General features: G+C 44.8%; 1 protein-coding gene across 1 annotated transcript in view; it reads right to left on the reverse strand.

Moving 5' to 3' along the window:
• Positions 1-17,929, reverse strand: part of LOC137570337 (cytochrome P450 2K6-like) — a 45,182-nt gene extending 27,253 nt beyond the window's left edge. Inside the window, exons 1-5 of the mRNA XM_068278983.1 lie at positions 17,724-17,929; positions 13,305-13,467; positions 6,445-6,594; positions 5,560-5,720; positions 1,126-1,299 (exon numbers count right to left, since the gene is read on the reverse strand). Of these exons, the coding sequence (XP_068135084.1) occupies positions 1,126-1,299; positions 5,560-5,720; positions 6,445-6,594; positions 13,305-13,467; positions 17,724-17,909 (834 nt within the window). The 5' untranslated portion in view covers positions 17,910-17,929. The remainder of the gene's footprint in view (positions 1-1,125; positions 1,300-5,559; positions 5,721-6,444; positions 6,595-13,304; positions 13,468-17,723) is intronic.
• Positions 17,930-19,159: the final 1,230 nt, after the last annotated feature.

Raw genomic sequence — 19,159 nt, forward strand, 5'->3', positions numbered from 1 at the left:
TCCTGCTATAAATCTGCATTTTGGCCACTTCCTGCTTTCATGGAAGCAGACATATTGTTAACATCCTGTGTTTACAAATTAGCTGCAGCCAGCTGACACAGCTGATATATCAAACTACACTTTTGATTTTGTCACAGATGAGGGGGAATTAATCAGGCTAAACTCTCTAAATACTTACAGGGTGAATTTCTCTATGGTTTCCTTCTGTCCTGTGCAATAGTTAAGATGCACAGACCATACTGGGCCTGCGCAGTACGCTACTGGTGACATCAGCGGGAGGGAGGGTGTGGCTGTGCAGGCGCAGTGGTTTTCCGACTTTAAAGTCTGAAATTCCAGAAGTGAACCGGAGGCGGGCCGGAGCATCGGTGAGTGGCTGCATGGGCACAGGATGTCTGCGGGGGACCATTAGCAGCCCCGGGTAAGTTCAACTCATTTTCCCCCGACCCCCCTCCGGTAGTCCTTTAAGGACCACAGGCTTCCCCCTCCCACCAGTGACCAGGCTATTTTTTACAATTCAGCTCGCTGCAGAGCCGAACAACTTTGCACACAAACCAATCTCCCTCCCTTTTCTGCCCATCAACAGAGCTTTCTGTTGGTGGGCTCTGATCTCTGCTGACAGTTATAGGTTTTTTTTTTTTTTTATTCATTTTTTTTTATATTTAATTTTGAATAAAATTGTTGTTTTTTTTTCCTCCCTCCCCCCAACAGCAAATCAGGGCGATCCTTTCTCATAGGCTTCAGCCTATGAGAGGGGATCCCGATCGGAGCCTCTCCAGGGTACAGTCGAGTGACAGGGCTGTCCCCAGTACAGCGCTGCATTAGATCACAGCACTGTATAAACAAAAGAAACAGCTGTTTCTTTTTTTTTTTCAGTCTGTTAGCAGGGATCGCCGCTGGCAGACTGTTGATGGAGCTCCACTCCGTCACTCAAGCGGGGATGCACGCTCCATCTCCGCTAATCTCCGCCCACCACTCTTGACGCCTTTCGACATTAGGCGGTCCTGGGGCTGCCACCTTTCCGAAGCTTATCGCTGTTAGGCGGCCGGTCGGGAAGGGGTTAAATGGCCTAATTGTTACATTGCACAAAGCAATCAGAGCAGGTACAAGTTACAAACTGTACACTACCTCCTGCTGCTTGACGAGGAAGGCATCGATAAACCCTCTCTGGTCATCTCTGTCCAGCTGCTTAAGGTGGTCAACAAATTCCGTTTTGAAAAAATTCTGCAGGTCTTCTATATTCTTCATCACTTTGCGGCGTCCGCTAGACAGGTAGCGCAGGACCGGGAAAAAGTTATATCTCTAAGAGCAAGACAAAATTTTTAATTGATCATAAAAAAAACCCCACAAAAACAAACAATGAACAATGTTTTCTACAGAGAAAGCCAAGCCGACTTGTAAAATCACTGCAGTATTACTATAGAGTAGACCTCTATAACCAGAAATTGTGGAGAATACAATGAGGAAAAGGAAACAGAGAGAGGTATTAGAGAACAGAATCTCCACCCATCTTCCTCTTTGGACCATACCACTTCTTACCAAGGAGAGGTGGAGATGTAGGAACCTCTAGAACAGGGGCAGCTGCAAGGGAGAAGGGTTGATACCCCCAAGTCCCCTGCAAAGTAAATAATACAATAAATCCAGATACATTGGAGAAAAAGATTAGCGTTGTGTGCCTGCAGATGATGTATAACAATGTGAAGACCCAGAAGGGTTATTGGACTGGGTAGTGAATGAAAATAACATTTACGGTACCTTTATACAAATGAGCATGGGGCCACCCCAAAAACTTCAAGTAAAATTCAAGCTTTTAATATTTGCCCAAAGCAACCAGCAAACAATAGGCACACATAAAATGTATAACATGTTCTATGCTACAGAAATCTTTTCATAATACCTAAGGCATGATTCAGAGATGCACAAAGCAGGAAGCATTGCAACTGTACAGTTATGTCACTTTTAACCTCCTTGCTGGTTATCCCGAGCTCAGCTCGGGGTAACCTGCGCAGGAGGATTTCTCAGGCCCCGCTGGGCCAATCTGCATAATTCTTTTTTGTTACATGCAGCTAGCACTTTGCTAGCTGCTTGTAACATTCGATCACCGCCGCTACCCGCCGATTTGCCGCTACCCGCCGCGCCGAGCCGCCCGCCCCTGCCCCAGACCCCTGCCCAGCCTGGCCAATCAGTGCCAGACAGCACTGAGGGGTGGTTCGGGATTCCCTGTGACGTTCCAACGTCTATGACGTCGGAGACGTCATCCCTCCCCGTCGCCATGGCGACCCGGGAAGCCCTGCAGGAAATACCGTTCTGAACGGGATTTCCTGCTTACTCTGATCGCTTACTCTGATCACCGAAGGCGATCTGAGTGGGTGGGGGGATGCCGCCGCTCAGCGGCTATCATGTAGCGAGCCCTGGGCTCGCTACATGATTTAAAAAAAACAAAAAAATAAAAAAAAAGTTCTGCGTTGCCTCCTTGCCGGCGGGAATTAGACCGGCAAGGAGGTTAATGACATGACTATGTACTATGTAAAGTGCTGTGGAAGATGTCAGTGCAACATTAATACATAATAAAATAGAAGGGCATTAGGCTATGACTATGGTAGGATTAGACTGTGGTCCCTCTAAAGGACAGTCAGTCACTAACATGACTATGTACTCTCTAAAGTTCTACAGAAGATGTCAGTGCTATATAAATACATAATAATGATATAGAGCATTAGACTATGACTATGGTAGGGATTAGACTGTGAGCTCCTCTGAGGACAGTCAGTGACCTGACTATGTACTCAGTAAAGTTCTGCAGAAGATGTTAGTGCTATATAAATACATCAAAATATTAATAATATGGTGAGACATTTGAGCATGAATGCGGTAGGGATTAGATTGTGAGCTCATCTGTGCCTCTGAGGACAGCCAGTGACAAGGCTATGTACTCTATAAAGTGCTGGAGGAGCTTTCAGTGCTATATAAATACATAATAATGATATGGTAGGACATTAGACTATGGCTAGTATAGGGATTCAAATGTGAACTCATCTGAGGACAGTCAATGGCATGACTATGTACTTTCTAAAGTGCAGCAGAAGATGCCATTACTATATAAATGCATTATAATAATACGCAGGACAGACATCAGGGGGGGACAATTGACACTGCAGTCAGGGGCCCAGGGCTTTTGATTCGGGGACAAAAGAGGCATAGGTAGTAAAGAGGGGGACAAAAGAAAACAGATGAAGGATAAGAACGGACCTACAAGCCCCTATCTCATTTGTTAACCGGGGACTATCTGTATTTTGCTAGTATTTGGCTCCACCCACAATATGACATGACCACGCCCACTTTTTGCCACATCACGCTGTGCATGCCGCTTTCTTCAGTGTCGGAGCCATGCACATTTTTTGCCGCAGCGCACTTTGCGCACAGACACGGGGGTGGGGTGGCTAGTGGGTGGGCCCAGCAACCAGTGGGTGGGCCCAGGGAGGGGGGGCAGGCCAGATGATGTGAGAGGGGCCCAAAAATGTCTGATGGCAGCCCTGATAATACGGTAGGACATTATTATTATTGATCTATTATTATTGATTTATAAAGTGCCAACATATTCAGTGGCCCTGATATTAGACTATGACTATGGTACGGATTAGATTGTGAGCTCCTCTGAGGACAGTCAGTGACATGTCTATATAGAGCAATAGAAGATGTCAATCTATATAAATACAATTCCTTGTCCATGCCCTCATCATCTCCCGCCTGGACTACTGCAACTCCCTCTTGTCAGGCCTTCCTCAAAACCGCATCGCCCCCCTAAAATCCATCATGAACGCAGCAGCCAGACTCATCTACTCCTCCCACCGCTCTGTCTCCACAACTCCCCTACGTAAATCCCTTCATTGGCTTCCAATTTACTTCAGAATCAGCTTCAAGATCCTATGTTTGGCCTACAAATCCTTACACAAGTCCTGCCCAACCTACATCTCTGACCTGGTCAGCAGATATACACCTGGCCGCCCACTTCGCTCCTCCAACGACCTCCTCTTAACCACGCCACGCATCTCGCACTCCCATGCCAGACTGCAGGACTTCACTAGAGCTGCCCCTATCCTGTGGAACTCTCTCCCGCTGCCCATCAGGCTCGCTCCCACCTTCAACACCTTCAAAAAAGCACTCAAAACTCACTTCTTCAAGGAGGCCTACATCAACTCAACACTACCCTAATCCCTACTGCCAATAACTTCTTGATGCACCCCCTCCTTTTGTGTCACCAGCCCCTCCCTCTAGATTGTAAGCCTTTAGCAGGGCCCTCTTCCCTTGTGTATCATACTTGACTATGTGCACTTTACCCAGAATTTGGAACTGGTAATTTTTTACTACTACCATTCCAGTTTATGATCTGGCATTGTACTCCTATCTGCATTGTGTTGTGTATCTTATTGCTATTACCTGTATTGTTGTATCTATGGTCTGTTACCTGTATTGTTCTGTCAACCCTGTTATGATTGTAATCCTATTTATTGTACAGCGCTGCGTAATATGTTGGCGCTATATAAATCTAATAAATAAATAAATAAATTAAATAGTCTGCATCTCTCACACAGAAATTCTGTCTGTGCCTTCAAGTCTGAACAGCAGGATGAGACAATCCAGCCAGTAGAAGCCCCGCCCATTGATCCTGACACTTAGGGCCTGATTCACAAAGCAGTGCTAACAGTTAGCACGCTGGTGAAAAGCCCTTTATCATGCCTAAACTCAGTTTAGGCATGATAAGTTTAGGTGTGATAAGTTTAAGCACCAACTGGGTTAGCACCGCAGTGCACAGCTGATCAAAAGTTTTACGCTAGCAAAGTCTGGTGCACTTCACATAGAGTTTAATGGTGCTGCCAGGGGCGTAGCAATAGAGGTTGCAGAGGTTGCGACCGCATCGGGGTCCTTGGGCCAGAGGGGCCCTGAAGGGTCCTCCCTCAACTACAGTTTTAGCTCTCTATTGGTCCTTTGCTCATAATTATCACTTCTATAGATACTTTGAATAGTGGTAATCATTAACAAATGGTTCCCCATCCCCTTCTTGCACCTCTGACACTGTAGTTGCCATTGGCAGGTTTTGATGCACCGTATCAATTGTTATGTATAGAGTGCTTGGGGGCCCCATTGTAAAACTTGCATCGGGGCCCACAGCTCCTTAACTACGCCACTGGGTGCTGCTTTGCGTGCGGGACTTTGCGCACGATCTAAATTTATCTAAACTTATCATGCCTAAACTTATCACGCCTAAACTTATCACGCCTAAACTTATCACACCTAAACTTATCATGCCTAAACTGGCTTTTCACCAGCGTGGTGCAATGGTTATCACGTCTAAAGTCTCTAACTGGGTTAGCACCGCTTTGTGAATCGAGCCCTTCCTCTCTTTAATACTTCTGGTCATGAAATCAACATTTTAAGAATGTATTTCAGAAGCTGCAAAAAATGTTATCACACTAAACTATCAGATGTGAAGTATTTAGCTCTATTTCTGGAGATTGCTTTAGGTGGCTGTATAAGGCTAAGTGCAAAAATGCCAATAATTACCGCAACTGAAGGACTTCCGAGAAGCCTCATATTCTCGTGCATGAGGCCCATGAGCCGGTGTAAGGCTGGATACTGGTAATCAAACCGCTGGCCAAAGATAATGGATATAACTATGTTTCCAATGGCAAAGTTAGTTTTTTCAGTCAAGTCTGTTGGTTTACCTGTTATAATGAAAGATAAGATACAATTACTGTGAATGTGCCACTGCAAACAGAGTTGTAAACTCACTAAAGAGAACTAATCAAAAAATAATGAAATAAAACCATCCACACGTATTCAAGCCTTCCATTACTTGTTATGTGTTTATACAGTGTTTACATCTTCTGCAGCACTTTACAGAGTACATAGTCATGTCACTGATTGTCCTCAGAGGAGGTCACAATCTAATGCTACCGTAGTCCTAGTCTAATGTCCTACCATATTATTATTACGTATTTCTATAGCACTGACATCTTCTGCAGCACTTTACAGAGTACATAGTCATGTCACTGACTGTCCTCAGATGAGCTTACAATCTAATCCTACCATAGTAATAGTCTAATGTCCTACTATATTATTATTATTATTGTGTATTCATATAGCGCTGACATCTTCTCCAGCACTTCACAGAGTACATAGTCATGTCACTGACTGTCCTCAGAGGAGCTCACAATCCAATCCTACCATTGTCATAGTCTTATGTTCTACCTTATTGTGATTATGTATTACTATAGCACTGACATCTTCTCCAGCACATTACAGAGTACATAGTCATGTCACTGACTGTCCTCAGAGAAGCTCACAATCCAATCCCTACCATAGTCAAAGTGTAATGTCCTACCATAATGTATTATTATTATTCATTTATATTATGCATTTATATTGCACTGACATCTTCCAACATACCTTCTAATGATTCGATTAACCTCGTTAGGAATCCACACTCCTCAACAATACGATCCTCTATGGTCCTCTTTCCCATGCCTAAGTCTCGCAGTTTGGTGAGAGTGAACCTTCTCATAGCTCTCCAGTTGTCTCCATGGCTGAAGGGAACACCTATAAGATAATGGAGAAAGTACTCATGGTGCAGGTAAGAGAGAAGTGATTTAAATCTGACCTCGCCTTCATATGTTAAGCATACAGTCTAATAATAAAATTATCATCGCTGTATGACTGACATTGTGTTGAAACCCCTCCCACAAGAAGCTCTCAGGACCGCGGTACTTTTGACAGTTTGCCACAACGTAACAAGGTTCACAGACGGAAAATAGCTGTTTACAGCTGTCTCCAACAGCCAAAACAGCTAGGAGCAGCTACATAACCTGCCCACAGTAAAAATGTCACCATGTGATAAATGTCAGAATGTAAATCGGGGAGAGGAAAGATTTTACAATGGGCAAACACTGACTAAATCATTTATACATAATTATTGTAAAAATGAAGCACTTTTTTTATTACATTATTTTCACTGGAGTTCCTCTTTAAGGAGACATCCGGGCAAAAACATGTTTCCCTCTCCTGGGGCTAGTCCTACACTGATTCAGGCCTCCACTCTCCCCTCCCAAATACAGCAACCCACGGCCAGGTTGAATTCTTTCTGAACTGCGCAAGCACAGAGCGCGCCGGTAATGGGAGCATGATTACGAGAGGTGTGCGGCTAGTCCACACATGCACAGAAGGTTCCAGAGGGGAGAGCAGAGGCCTGGATCAGTGCAGGATTACGGCAAGGGATCTAACAGACTACTAGGGGCTGAAAGATGCCCCAGGTGAGTGAGACTTTCCCCCCCACCCTGGATGTAGCCTTTGAACCTTTGGATATTGCTTCAATGCAGTCATCACATCTTTAAACACTGATTTATTTCCCCATTTACCAATTTGCTCCTGCCTTCCTCAGCCCATATAGTGCAAGTATAAATACAGGCGACCACACGTGCTATTGGCCATAAGACTATTTGGTGGTAATGTGATTAGGGGAGGGACATTGGGACAAGCAGTGCCAGGACAAGGTCCTCCAGCAGCCAAGGCTGAGACACTAAAGTGTGCCCCTCCATTGCTCCCACCCAGCTGTCACATGCTGATTGCTGTTAAACTAAAGGTGGCCACTGATGGTCCAATTTCTAGTAAAAAATAGTTCGAGCGATCAGAAATTCTGATCAGAAGTGAAATCGCTCACTACACCATCAACAAACCAATCTTTGCTTCCTATCTATCACAATCAACAGGAAAATCCATACTTTGGTTCGACGAAAATCCAATCGGACGATTGTTTTTACAATCGTTTGTAATCGATTGTGCCCATCAATGTAGATTATTTACAACTAATCTGATCCGAATTCCTGATCGCTCAAACAATTTTTCGCTAGAAATTGGACCGTTAGTGGCCACCTTGAGAGGCGCCCCAGAGCCCCCAACCTCCCTAACACCTTAGTCTCTAGTCATCTAGCTGGCAGTCACTGGTATGTACCCCTTTTCTTTTTTCTCTTTGCTGTCTTCAAACACAAAAGGGGAATGATAGCTGAGTGAGCTGTGAGCCCCCTCCTACACTGCACCCTGAGGCTGGAGCCTCTCTCACCTCTGCCTCGGCCCGACCCAGGGGACAAGTGAGGAGAAACACTCCTGCACACACACAACCCCCAGCTGGTGTAGATATACAAACTGGAAAGCCATTCCCCTGCCCTGTCTATTTAGGCCCACTTGCTGACACAGTGGGTGTGTACAGGGGTGAAGGTATGAAGTCCATGCAGACAATCAGTTGCTGATAATACTGGGTGGAGCTATACTAATGAGTTATACCCACAATAGTTGGTATCTGTAATGCAGATCATCCTTTAAAAGGGTGTAGAGCCATACTGTCTGGTTGACTTGATCATATAGCCAGGCTGCTAAGGTAAGGTATGTATACAGTATGTTTGAACACCATTTGCACTGAAAACCTTATTTCACTCCTGACAAAGCCCTAATTATGGGGCGAAACATAAACAATCACTTTGTGTATAATTTGACAGCAGAGAGGTCTTGAGCTAATTTTAGGCCTGAGCCATACGATTGATTATATATATATATATATATATATATATATATATATATATATATATATATATATATATATATATATATATGACCTCTGCCGCCCTTTAGTGTTTTGTCTGCCTGTTTATAATTATAATAGTTTTATTTAAATATTTATTAAAAGTTGAGTTTTACATTCCTTCTATATATCTTTATTACCCCCACTGATAGGATTCTCTTTCTTCTGTGCATACATATGTTATACTGCCACAAGAAGCCAAATGCATGAGGCTTGGAGAAGCAATGACCTCAGTGAATTACAGTAAATGATGTATTTTCTACCTGAATTCACACGGCTATGCAGTGTTCTCCTTATAGGCTTCTGATTTACTGAATTGGTAAAAAATAATCACTTTAGTTTATTTTTCTCAGTGGAATAAATTGTAATTTCTAGGATTTATAGATACCTCTTATATACCGGTATGGGCTGAGAAAATTATGGTGGCTGTATTTGTTATATGATTGCTTGGCCTCCTGGTTTTGAGGGCCACCATGGGGGAAGGGATGTCAATGTTATACCTGGTACACACCATGCAATTTCTCGTCAGATAGATGTGTCAAATCAATTGTTTCTAACAGATCCGATCTGATTTCAGATCATTTTTCTGATTTCCCATCACTTCTATACAAACTTGATCAGAAAAGTGATAGAAATTCAGATCGGACCTGTTGGAAAGAATTGATTCAACCCATCTGTCTGATGGGAAATTGCATAGTGTGTACCAGGCATAAGGGAGGCCATATCAATGTTTTGCTAGAGGCAGGTGTGCTGCTAAGGTTTTTGTGGCCCCAAGCGGCAAATAATTTGTGGCCCTGGCCCCACTCATCAGAGGTTCCGTCTCTTGTTATAATCGGAAACCAAAGTTGCCCACCCCCCCTAAGTATAGGTAGCCCAGGTGTCCTCCAAGTATGGGTACCAACCCCCATATAAGTAGCCAAGGTGTCTCCCCTACAGGGCATTGGTGTCAGTGCGGGTATGTAGCACCCTTCTTGCTCCCCGACACTCACACACCTGCAGATCAGCAGCGACCCCAAAAGAGGAAAGCAATGCATAGTAACAGTCCGGCACACTTTAAATGCAGGAAAGGAGCAATTATCTCACTTAAAGTGAACCTCCGGACTTAAAATCTACTCAGCAGAACTGAAAAGGCTTGGTGTTTCTTTAATAGTTTCACAGCATCAGAACTTTGTTTTCTTACCAAAGCATCATTTTTAGCTGCATTTTTAGCTAAGCTCCACCCATCAAAGAAAAAAAGCCCGGGCTTGTTTTCCCTGATGCTGTGCAGAGCATGATGGGATTTCCTATGTTGTTGTTCACGTTGCCTAGCAACTGGGAGGGGTGATCAGCACACAGGACAGTTGGAACTGTGTCTCATGCTCCCTGTCACCTCCTTCCAACCAAAAAGATGGCTGCCATCATGAAATCCAACATGTGCCTGTTCTTTTAAAACAGGGTGGGTAAGAGATTATATTACCTATCTATTTTAATTAACATAACTAATGTAACTTAATGACAGTATGTTTGTTTAGGCTGGAGTTCCTCTTCAAGCATCTGAAGTGTACTCCATTGTATACTCCACCGCCACTGCTTCACTCTCTCCTCTGTTCACATTGTTGCTGATCTGAGGTCTGTGTGTGAGTGACAGGGAGGCAGGGACAGCTGTACAAGTCACATACAGGTAGAGATGAGCCGAAATTTTCGAAATTTCGAACTGCTTTTATTACGAATGCGAAATTTAACATTACGACCCAAATTCGTAATTTCGTAATTAATTTTCAAATCGTAATTTACAATTTCGTAATCGAAATTTCACTCCCGTAATGACGAATTTCGTGTCTCCAACCGAAATTTTACTTTTTCAGGTTTGTAAGGGTTTCTATCCCTCTAGATGCCTAAAATGAATAGCACAGCCAGTCCTCCTCCTCTCTCTCTCTCTCTCCAGAGATCTGTAGTATTTCAAAACCATACTCACATTCATGACATGTCCAGGGATCAAACCCAGGCCAACCACATGGAAGACAGCTATGCTCACCACCATACCACCAAACACACACTAAATAGACTGCTAACCTAAATCTTACTTGTAGACAGTCATATGAGACACATGCTGGGTGCAGGGCTTTGTGATTGGACCATGCGATAGAGTGAGGTGCAAAAATGAAATCATGCCTAGCAGAGGATGGTTTCACAGTGCTAAATGCTAGGCTGGCTGTGGTGCAATTGGTTAGTGTGTCTGGCTGGTAACAGCAAGGTTACAGGTTCGATTCCATCCAGGCATGTCTTTTCCTTTTGCGTTCAACAGTTGTCCAAACAGAGCCAACAGAGCCCCAGATAGCCATGTAGAGTTAGGTCACAGCTAGCCTGGCTGTGGTGCAATTGGTTAGTGTGTCTGGCTGGTAACAGCAAGGTTACAGGTTCGATTCCATCCAGGCATGTCTTTTCCTTTTGAGTTCAACAGTTGTCCAAACACCGAGCACAAAGTTTTGCATGCGTAAAGTTTTACGCACGCAAAATACCCCATGGGGTTCAATGGCGCAGCGCGCGCACGCAAAAGGAAAAGACATGCCTGGATGGAATCAAACCTGTAACCTTGCTGTTACCAGCCAGACACACTTACCAATTGCACCACAGCCAGGCTAGCTGTGACCTAACTCTACATGGCTATCTGGGGCTCTGTTGGCTCTGTTTGGACAACTGTTGAACGCAAAAGGAAAAGACATGCCTGGATGGAATCGAACCTGTAACCTTGCTGTTACCAGCCAGACACACTAACCAATTGCACCACAGCCAGGCTAGCTGTGACCTAACTCTACATGGCTATCTGGGGCTCTGTTGGCTCTGTTTGGACAACTGTTGAACGCAAAAGGAAAAGACATGCCTGGATGGAATCGAACCTGTAACCTTGCTGTTACCAGCCAGACACACTAACCAATTGCACCACAGCCAGCCTAGCATTTAGCACTGTGAAACCATCCTCTGCTAGGCATGATTTCATTTTTGCACCTCACTCTATCGCATGGTCCAATCACAAAGCCCTGCACCCAGCATGTGTCTCATATGACTGTCTACAAGTAAGATTTAGGTTAGCAGTCTATTTAGTGTGTGTTTGGTGGTATGGTGGTGAGCATAGCTGTCTTCCATGTGGTTGGCCTGGGTTTGATCCCTGGACATGTCATGAATGTGAGTATGGTTTTGAAATACTACAAATCTCTGGAGAGAGAGAGAGAGAGAGAGAGAGAGAGAGAGAGAGAGAGAGAGAGAGAGAGAGAGAGAGAGAGAGAGAGAGAAGGAGGTTGGTTATTCATTCATTTTAGGCATCTACAGGGATAGAAACCTTTGCAAACTTTAAAATACTAAATTTCGTAATCGTAATTACGAAAATTTGCGTAATTTGCGAAAATTACGAAATTTCGATTACTGCTGAAATCGTAATTGTAGTAATTTCGCGAAATTTCGGAAATTCGTAATTAGGTCATTACGCTCATCCCTACATACAGGGCAGACTGGAGTATGGAAGGCCCCTGCTGTAGATGAGGCCCCAAATGGCTGCTTGGTTTGCCTGAGCCTAGCTGCACCCCTGGCTAGAGGGACCCATGAACTGCAGCTTTGCTCATGATTAATGGAGCTACAGTATACTCAAAGCAGGTGTAGATCAATCACCACTTAACACCATAACCAACATTTCTGCAAAATATAATGGACTGCCAAAGAAACACCAGCCTGCCTTAAAGGGTACCCAAGGTGAGATGATGAGATAGACATGTGTATGTACAGTGCTAAGTACACAAATAAGTATTCAGTGCTCCTTTTCTTTTTCTTTTTTTTTACTTTTTTTTTTGTTTTTGCCTGAAAGCGTTAAACATCAGGTTTGCAAGTGACAGCCTCTCTCAACTCGACTAAAGTAAGCCTTGCTGACAAGGAATTACAGCCATAAAACTCTCTCCTGGTAGAGAACAGCTTCTGAATGCAGGGCAGAGATAAAAAAAAAAGTCCAATAGCTCATATATTTTTGCTTCTGGGACACTGAAAGACTATGTCATCATATGAGACAGTACAACAATTAACATACTTTATTGATACACAGAAAACAAAATGTGGGATTTAGGAGTAGGAGGATAAAAAGTGTATCTCATCATTATGGTTTTTTTTCACACTGGGTTTCTTTCAAAAAGATTTGTGTATAAGCTTGCAATGAAAGGATATAACTGTGATATTTCTGGAATTATATTCCTCTCCTGTCTGCCATCTCCCCTTTGGCTGGGCTGGGTCACAAGACACGAGATATATCCTGCCCCCAATTAAAAAAAAGTAAATAAATGGTCACAACTAGTGGCCACCACTAAGGGTTATCCCCTAAATAGAAGGCGCTTTCGTTCACTGGCATTTGAAAGATCCTCTAATCAACTGACCAAGCTGGTCTTGCAGAGAAAAATAGAATGTCCAACGTGTTTGATTTTGTTTTAGTTTTTATAAATAAACCTACATCATGTAAAAAAAAATAATAATAATAATAATAAAAATATGCAGCACCTAGTTATGCTGCCCCATTTCAGATGTTTTGAATCACAAGTATGTTTTTGCCAATATCATTCAAGACGTATGTATGACCTTCACGTTATCTGCCCAGTCAGAAACAGCTGAGTCACACTACTGAGTAGGTTCATGTTTCCAAAACATCAAGAGATCTTTGACATACCGTATCCTTGGTTAATGTCCTCAAACATCGGTATATGGGGTCTTTCAGCGAAATCATCACCATGATCCACAAGAGCACTCTTGACGGTGTCGTACCCAGACAAGACCACCATTTTCACACTGCCCATTCGGACGCTGAATATGGGGCCAAATTGTTTTGCAAGCTGAGGAGAAGAAATAGGAAGTTGTAACGATTGGTGTAGCAACACAGACGTCTGATTATGAGTGATCTGCAGTATCACCGATAATACAGACGCTATACCTGATTATGTGGTGATCTGCAGAATCACCAATAATGCAAGTATAGCTAGCAGAATAACAAGGTGTGTAGTGCTTGGTGCAACAGTAACCGAATAGTTTGACTAGACCTCACCAGAGGAGCTGATGGGTACTATTGGTACACAGCAACTGGATAGTTTGACTAGACCTCACCAGAGGAGCTGGTGGGTACTATTGGTACACAGTAACTGAATAGTTTGACTAGACCTCACCAGAGGAGCTGGTGGGTACTATTGGAGAGCACCTCACCAGTGACAAGGGCTCACTGGTGAGTAGAGTGGTCAGACAGGCTAAGATCGGCAACAGGCGGGCAAGTAAAGTACAAAATCGGCAGGCAAGAGAGTAGTGAGATATCAGGCAGAGTTCAGCAACAGAGTCAGATGGGCAGAGGTAAAGAATCGATTAGCAAGAGCAGAGTCAGAGATAAGCCAGAGTCATACACAGAATATCAAAATATACAATAATACAATAATCCTAGTCTTGTGTGAAATCCCTGGTTTCCTCCCAGATCAAAGCACACCGGATACTGTCTAAGGTCTGAGCACTAACACATAAGCATTCGCAACAGCAGACAGGTTGCGAGTGAACACTGAAGGCTTTTGAAGCAGAGGAGACCCCACGGCCGCGCCCAAAACAATCAGCCAATCCGGAGCGCCGTGAGTCTCCTCTGACGTCAGCCGACCGGCTGGTCAGCTGACGCGCCTCCTCCCCGCATAAAGGTCCTGTCTCCGTGCGCGCCCGCGCAATACAGCGCCCCTATGGGCAAATGACAATCCCGTCCTCGGCGTACTAGACGCCGGAGGAACGGGCGAGGTCCCTGAACAGAAAAGCGAGGCAGCTGTGGAGACACCCTGCGTGCCCGCAGCCGCAGCTTCTGCGGATGTTACAGAAGTGTTTTTGAACCACTGGAGTTAATTTCAGACAAAAGTTCTGTTACAGAGGCTGCATAATTGTCCAAAATGGTCATTAGTGATTTCTTCAAATCACATTTTAAAGAGGAACTCCAGTGAAAATAATTTAATATAAAAAGGTGCTTAATTTTTACAATAATTATGTATACATGATTTAGTCAGAGTTTGCTCATTGTAAAATCTTTCCTCTCCCAGATTCACATTCTGACATGTATTACATGGTGACATTGTTACTGTGGGCAGATTATGTAGCTGTTCTGGCTTTAACAGACAGCTATAAACAGCCATTTCCTGTGTGTGTCATTGTTACATTGTGGCAGTTTGCCCAGAGTACCGTACGGTACCAGAGCCTCTTGTGGGAGGGGTTTCAGCACAAAATCAGTCATACAGCGCCCCCTGATGGTCTGTTTGTGAAAATCATTATATTTTTCATGTAAAAGTGGGTATCAGCTACTGATTGGGATAAAGTTCAATTCTTGGTCAGAGTTTCTCTTTAAGGATCCATCACTGTACAGATATGGTGCATGGTCTTCCACCTCATGGGTGCCTCATCTCCATGACCATGACCAGGCAGCATGTACGTACTCACGTAAAATGCCACCAGAGAAGATCGTCCCCCTAGAGGAAGAAGCACACAGACCAACCAACCAACCAGACAAATGAGTCTGTTCTTCAGCAAACACCCTGCATGGGCTGCCAGGACCAACATTCACTTAACCAATATGCACTTAAAGGTAGAGTTGGGGGGCTCATCGGCCAGCTCTGGTACTGCTCAACAGGGAATAGGTCCAGGCTAACATGTCTGTTGGGTTTATTCTCTAGTTTTAATGGGGCTGTAAGAGTTCCCAGTTTTTTTTCTATTTTTGGGCGGAGGAAGGGGGGAAACAATGTTTAATTTGAAAGTACTGTCAAACTGGAAACACATTTAGGGCTGTGTATGCTGACTCGTTTGCCAAAAATTGAGCTTTATGGGGACATGACTGCTTTCCATCCACATAGGAAGCCCTTCTCCCAACCAAGTTGAAAGTCAGGGTATACTAAGAAAGGAGTCATTAGCCCAGATTGAATGGAGATTCTATATTCTTTACAACAATAATGAAACACTGTGATGATCCGCTCAGCTGGCTGCACAGGCAGACAGCTGTTTGTCCATTCCTCTAGTCTGTGGGCTGCAGGTCTCTGGAACAGAGACCTGTCTTTCCATTGCAAGTTTCTGGTCTGTTCTCTTGCTGGGGAATTTGCATACATTCGTTATGCAAATCCCCTACCTGCCTTCTTTGATGACTGGCACTATAAGAGCTTTATGTTTCCCAGAAGGCTTTGCTGGACATTTCCTTTCCATGGTCTGTTCCTGATGGACACTGCTGGAGTGTCAGCCATTGCTATCTAGTATAGTTAATTCCTGGGGGTTGCTTTAGGCTCCCCTTCTAGCCCAGTCAGGTTGTATTATCTGTATTGCCTGTTCTGTCTTGTCTTGCCTGTTGCCATTGTCCTGCCCCAAAGGTGGTCGACAGGAAATGGTTCTGATCTCTGTTCTTGGAGTATAGCTGGTGCAGCGGTTGCTACCAGCTATCTCTTCTGTTCTGTCTCCTGGAATCGCGCTGGCTACTTTTCGCTAGCGCTGGGGATCCTTCTGTTCTGCTACTCTGTACCTGGATCGCGCTAGCCACTTTTCGCTAGTGCTGTGGATCCTATCTCTCGTTTGTCCCTGTTTTCGTGTGTCTGTCTTGTCCGCTGCGCTTGCTGCAGGCTCGGTGAGGTAACCGTTAAGCAAGCGCTCGCGTCCTCTGTTTCATGTTTGTCTGTTAATGGTTAGTTAGGTGTGCTTGTCTCTATTGTGCTTATCACGTGGAGATCGCGCATAACCGCGTGAACTGTTGCGAATGAGTGCGGTGTTCGCGGTTAGCTAGCGTTTGTTATTTTCCGTATCTCCTTATTGTATTTGCTGTGCCTTTGCTACCCTCGTATTCTATTCTGATCTGCCTTGTGTCACGTCTGGCGATCGCACCTCTCGCGATCGCGTTCCTATTTCGTATCTGCTGTTGTGTGTGTGTGCGCGGTCGCGGGGTGGCGACTGGATTGGCGCACACACATACAACCTATCCCTTTGCTCAATCTCATTCGCAATCGCCTCTCTTGCGATTGCGTTCTGCGCTTCGTACAATTCCTGTCTGGCACTTGTGGAGGTACAGAGGATTGTTTCCTCTGCACTCCCCAGCGCCATCTGCCGACAGGAATTTCCCTCTACAGGTGCGTAGCACCTTTTGCTGGGTTCCTGCAAATTATACGCTTGTGGAGGATTTCCGCCGTGTCAGCGCACGCGTTGTGCGCTGATCACGGGGAAAGTTCCACAATCGTTACAAACACTTTTAATATTGTAAAAATCAAGGGATGATCACCCGTTTCTTTAAATTCTTGTTGGGTTTCCGCCACGCTACAGTTTCTATGGGTTATCTACAGGAAGCCTGTTCAACTTTACCCAGTCTTTTTGATCTGATTCATTAGTCCAGTCTAGAATTCTAGGTAAGTGTAATGCAAACCAATATTTATGGAGGTCTTGGTTTGTTTGTGTAGCGTTAGGGTTTTAATCCTTATTCTAGGGGATTTTTGGTTCAAAGTGAATTTAATAATTTGAGACCGAATGTTAGCAATGTATTGAGATGACAGTTCAATGGGAAGGGTTTGAAATAAGTACAACAATCTTGGGAGCACATTCATTTTGATGATTGCCAGTTTTCTCAATCAGGACAGACCAGGGGTCTGACTACAAATCATGCCCCCCTGCCCCCCCCCCCCCCCCCAAGAAAACTTTAATGGGGCCCCATTTATGTTCACAAAACTTCCCTTGCCACCCCTTGGAGACCCTCACAGCCTGGGGGCCCAGCTTATAAAGATCATAAAGCAAGTGTGGCCATCGGGTTTTTCACACCTATGGCATGTGTAGCCACAAAAACACCTGATCTGAAGTATTAGAAGGAGGAAAGGTTAGTAGGGTAAGGCCTCCCCACACCTCTGGCCCCCCGCAGCTACAGGCACTGCTCTCCTATAGTTACGCCCCGGGACAGACTTTTGAGTCGATTCCACTGTTGTAGATCTTTTTATTGTTTTAACAGCTAATGGGGTATAATTTAGAGCAGCCAATTGCTTACAATCTGAAAATCTGATCGAAAACACGATCATTTATTAAAAAGTTGGCCATTAACGGATACTTTTAGATGACAATCTGTTACCTGCATGAGAGTTTCAGTAGGCATCTGGATATTAAACATGTGCAGATTTCCAATCACTGGCAGCCCTCTGGGCCCCGGAGGAAAAGCCCTGGATGAGGGTCCTGAAGTCCACCAATTCAAACTTCTTATGAAGTACAGAAGAATCAAGAGTAACAGCGTATAAATAAAGCCTGATGTATAATCCATGGCTACTGTCCTTTGGAAATGTGAGACATAAACTGGAGCTCCAAGAGCTTTTGTGTGTTCAGAGTTTTTATTGGCCTCTTCCCTTTGTAATCATTAGCTATTATGTATCAAATGGGAAATAATCCAGAAATAACTAACCAACTGGCGCAAATTGCAGGGCGTGAGTCTGGTCTGTAATTGTTTTAGGAAGTCCCAGGTGTCTGGCTGGAGATAATATCAGGATTTAGAGAGGAGCTTTTACTGAAGATGGGTTCAGGGCTGGTTTAACCCCCGAAGGGATTCTGGGGGCAAAGGTAACCTGGGGAGAATAAATCTCGCTTCAGAGCTCATAGTTAGCAGGGGCATGTGTGCCCCTGCTAAACCGCCGCATACGCACCGCTAAACGGGGGTCCCTTCACCCCCAAACCCCCCACTGCGACACTTGGTCGCAGGCTTGGTCGCTCCTGGAGGCAGGGCTAACGGCTGCAGCCCTGCCTCCATTCGCGTCTATCAGCCGCGCATCACCGCCTCTCCCCCGCCCCTCTCAGTGAAGGAAGACTGTCAGCGGAGATACGCGCTGACAGACGCGCGTGGGGCAGGGCTGCGGCGGTTAGCCCTGCCCCAAGCAGGAAGCGCTCCCCCGCTGCACGGAGGGGATTTGGGGGTCAAGGGACCCCCGTTAAGCCGCGGGATAGCGGCGGTTTAGCAGGGGCACGCATGCATCTATGAGTGTAAGCCTGCAGTCCTTAAAAAGAGTCTGAAGCGAGAATAAATCTCGCTTCAGACTCTTTTTAAGGACTGCAGGCTTACACCCCTCTGTAGCTCTGTGCTCTGTAGCTTTAATGGCTCACTGCAGAGCCATACAACATACACAAATATGATCCCCCCCCCCTTCCTTTTCTTTCCACCAACAGAGATTTCTGTTGGTGCGCTCTGATTGCTGCTGTGATGTTTATTTATTTATTATTTTCTATTTGTATTTTTTTTAATAAATTTCCCTATTTTTTTTAATTATTTGTATTAGTTCCCTCCCCCCGCCAGCCAATCAGGGTGATCCCTTCTCATAGGGATCAGCCTATGAAAGGTGATCACGATCGGAGCCTCTCTAGGGGACAGCCGAGTGACATGACTGTCCCCAGTACAGCGTTGCAGTAGATTGCAGCACTGTGCAATGGAAATAGACGGCAGTTTTGCTGCCGCTGGGGGACTGTTGATGGAGCGTAGCTCTGTCACCTAAGCGGGGATGCGCGCACGATCCCCTACGATCTCCA

This window comes from Hyperolius riggenbachi, chromosome 4 (assembly GCF_040937935.1).
Source record: "Hyperolius riggenbachi isolate aHypRig1 chromosome 4, aHypRig1.pri, whole genome shotgun sequence".
Classification (NCBI taxonomy): Eukaryota; Metazoa; Chordata; class Amphibia; order Anura; family Hyperoliidae; genus Hyperolius; species Hyperolius riggenbachi.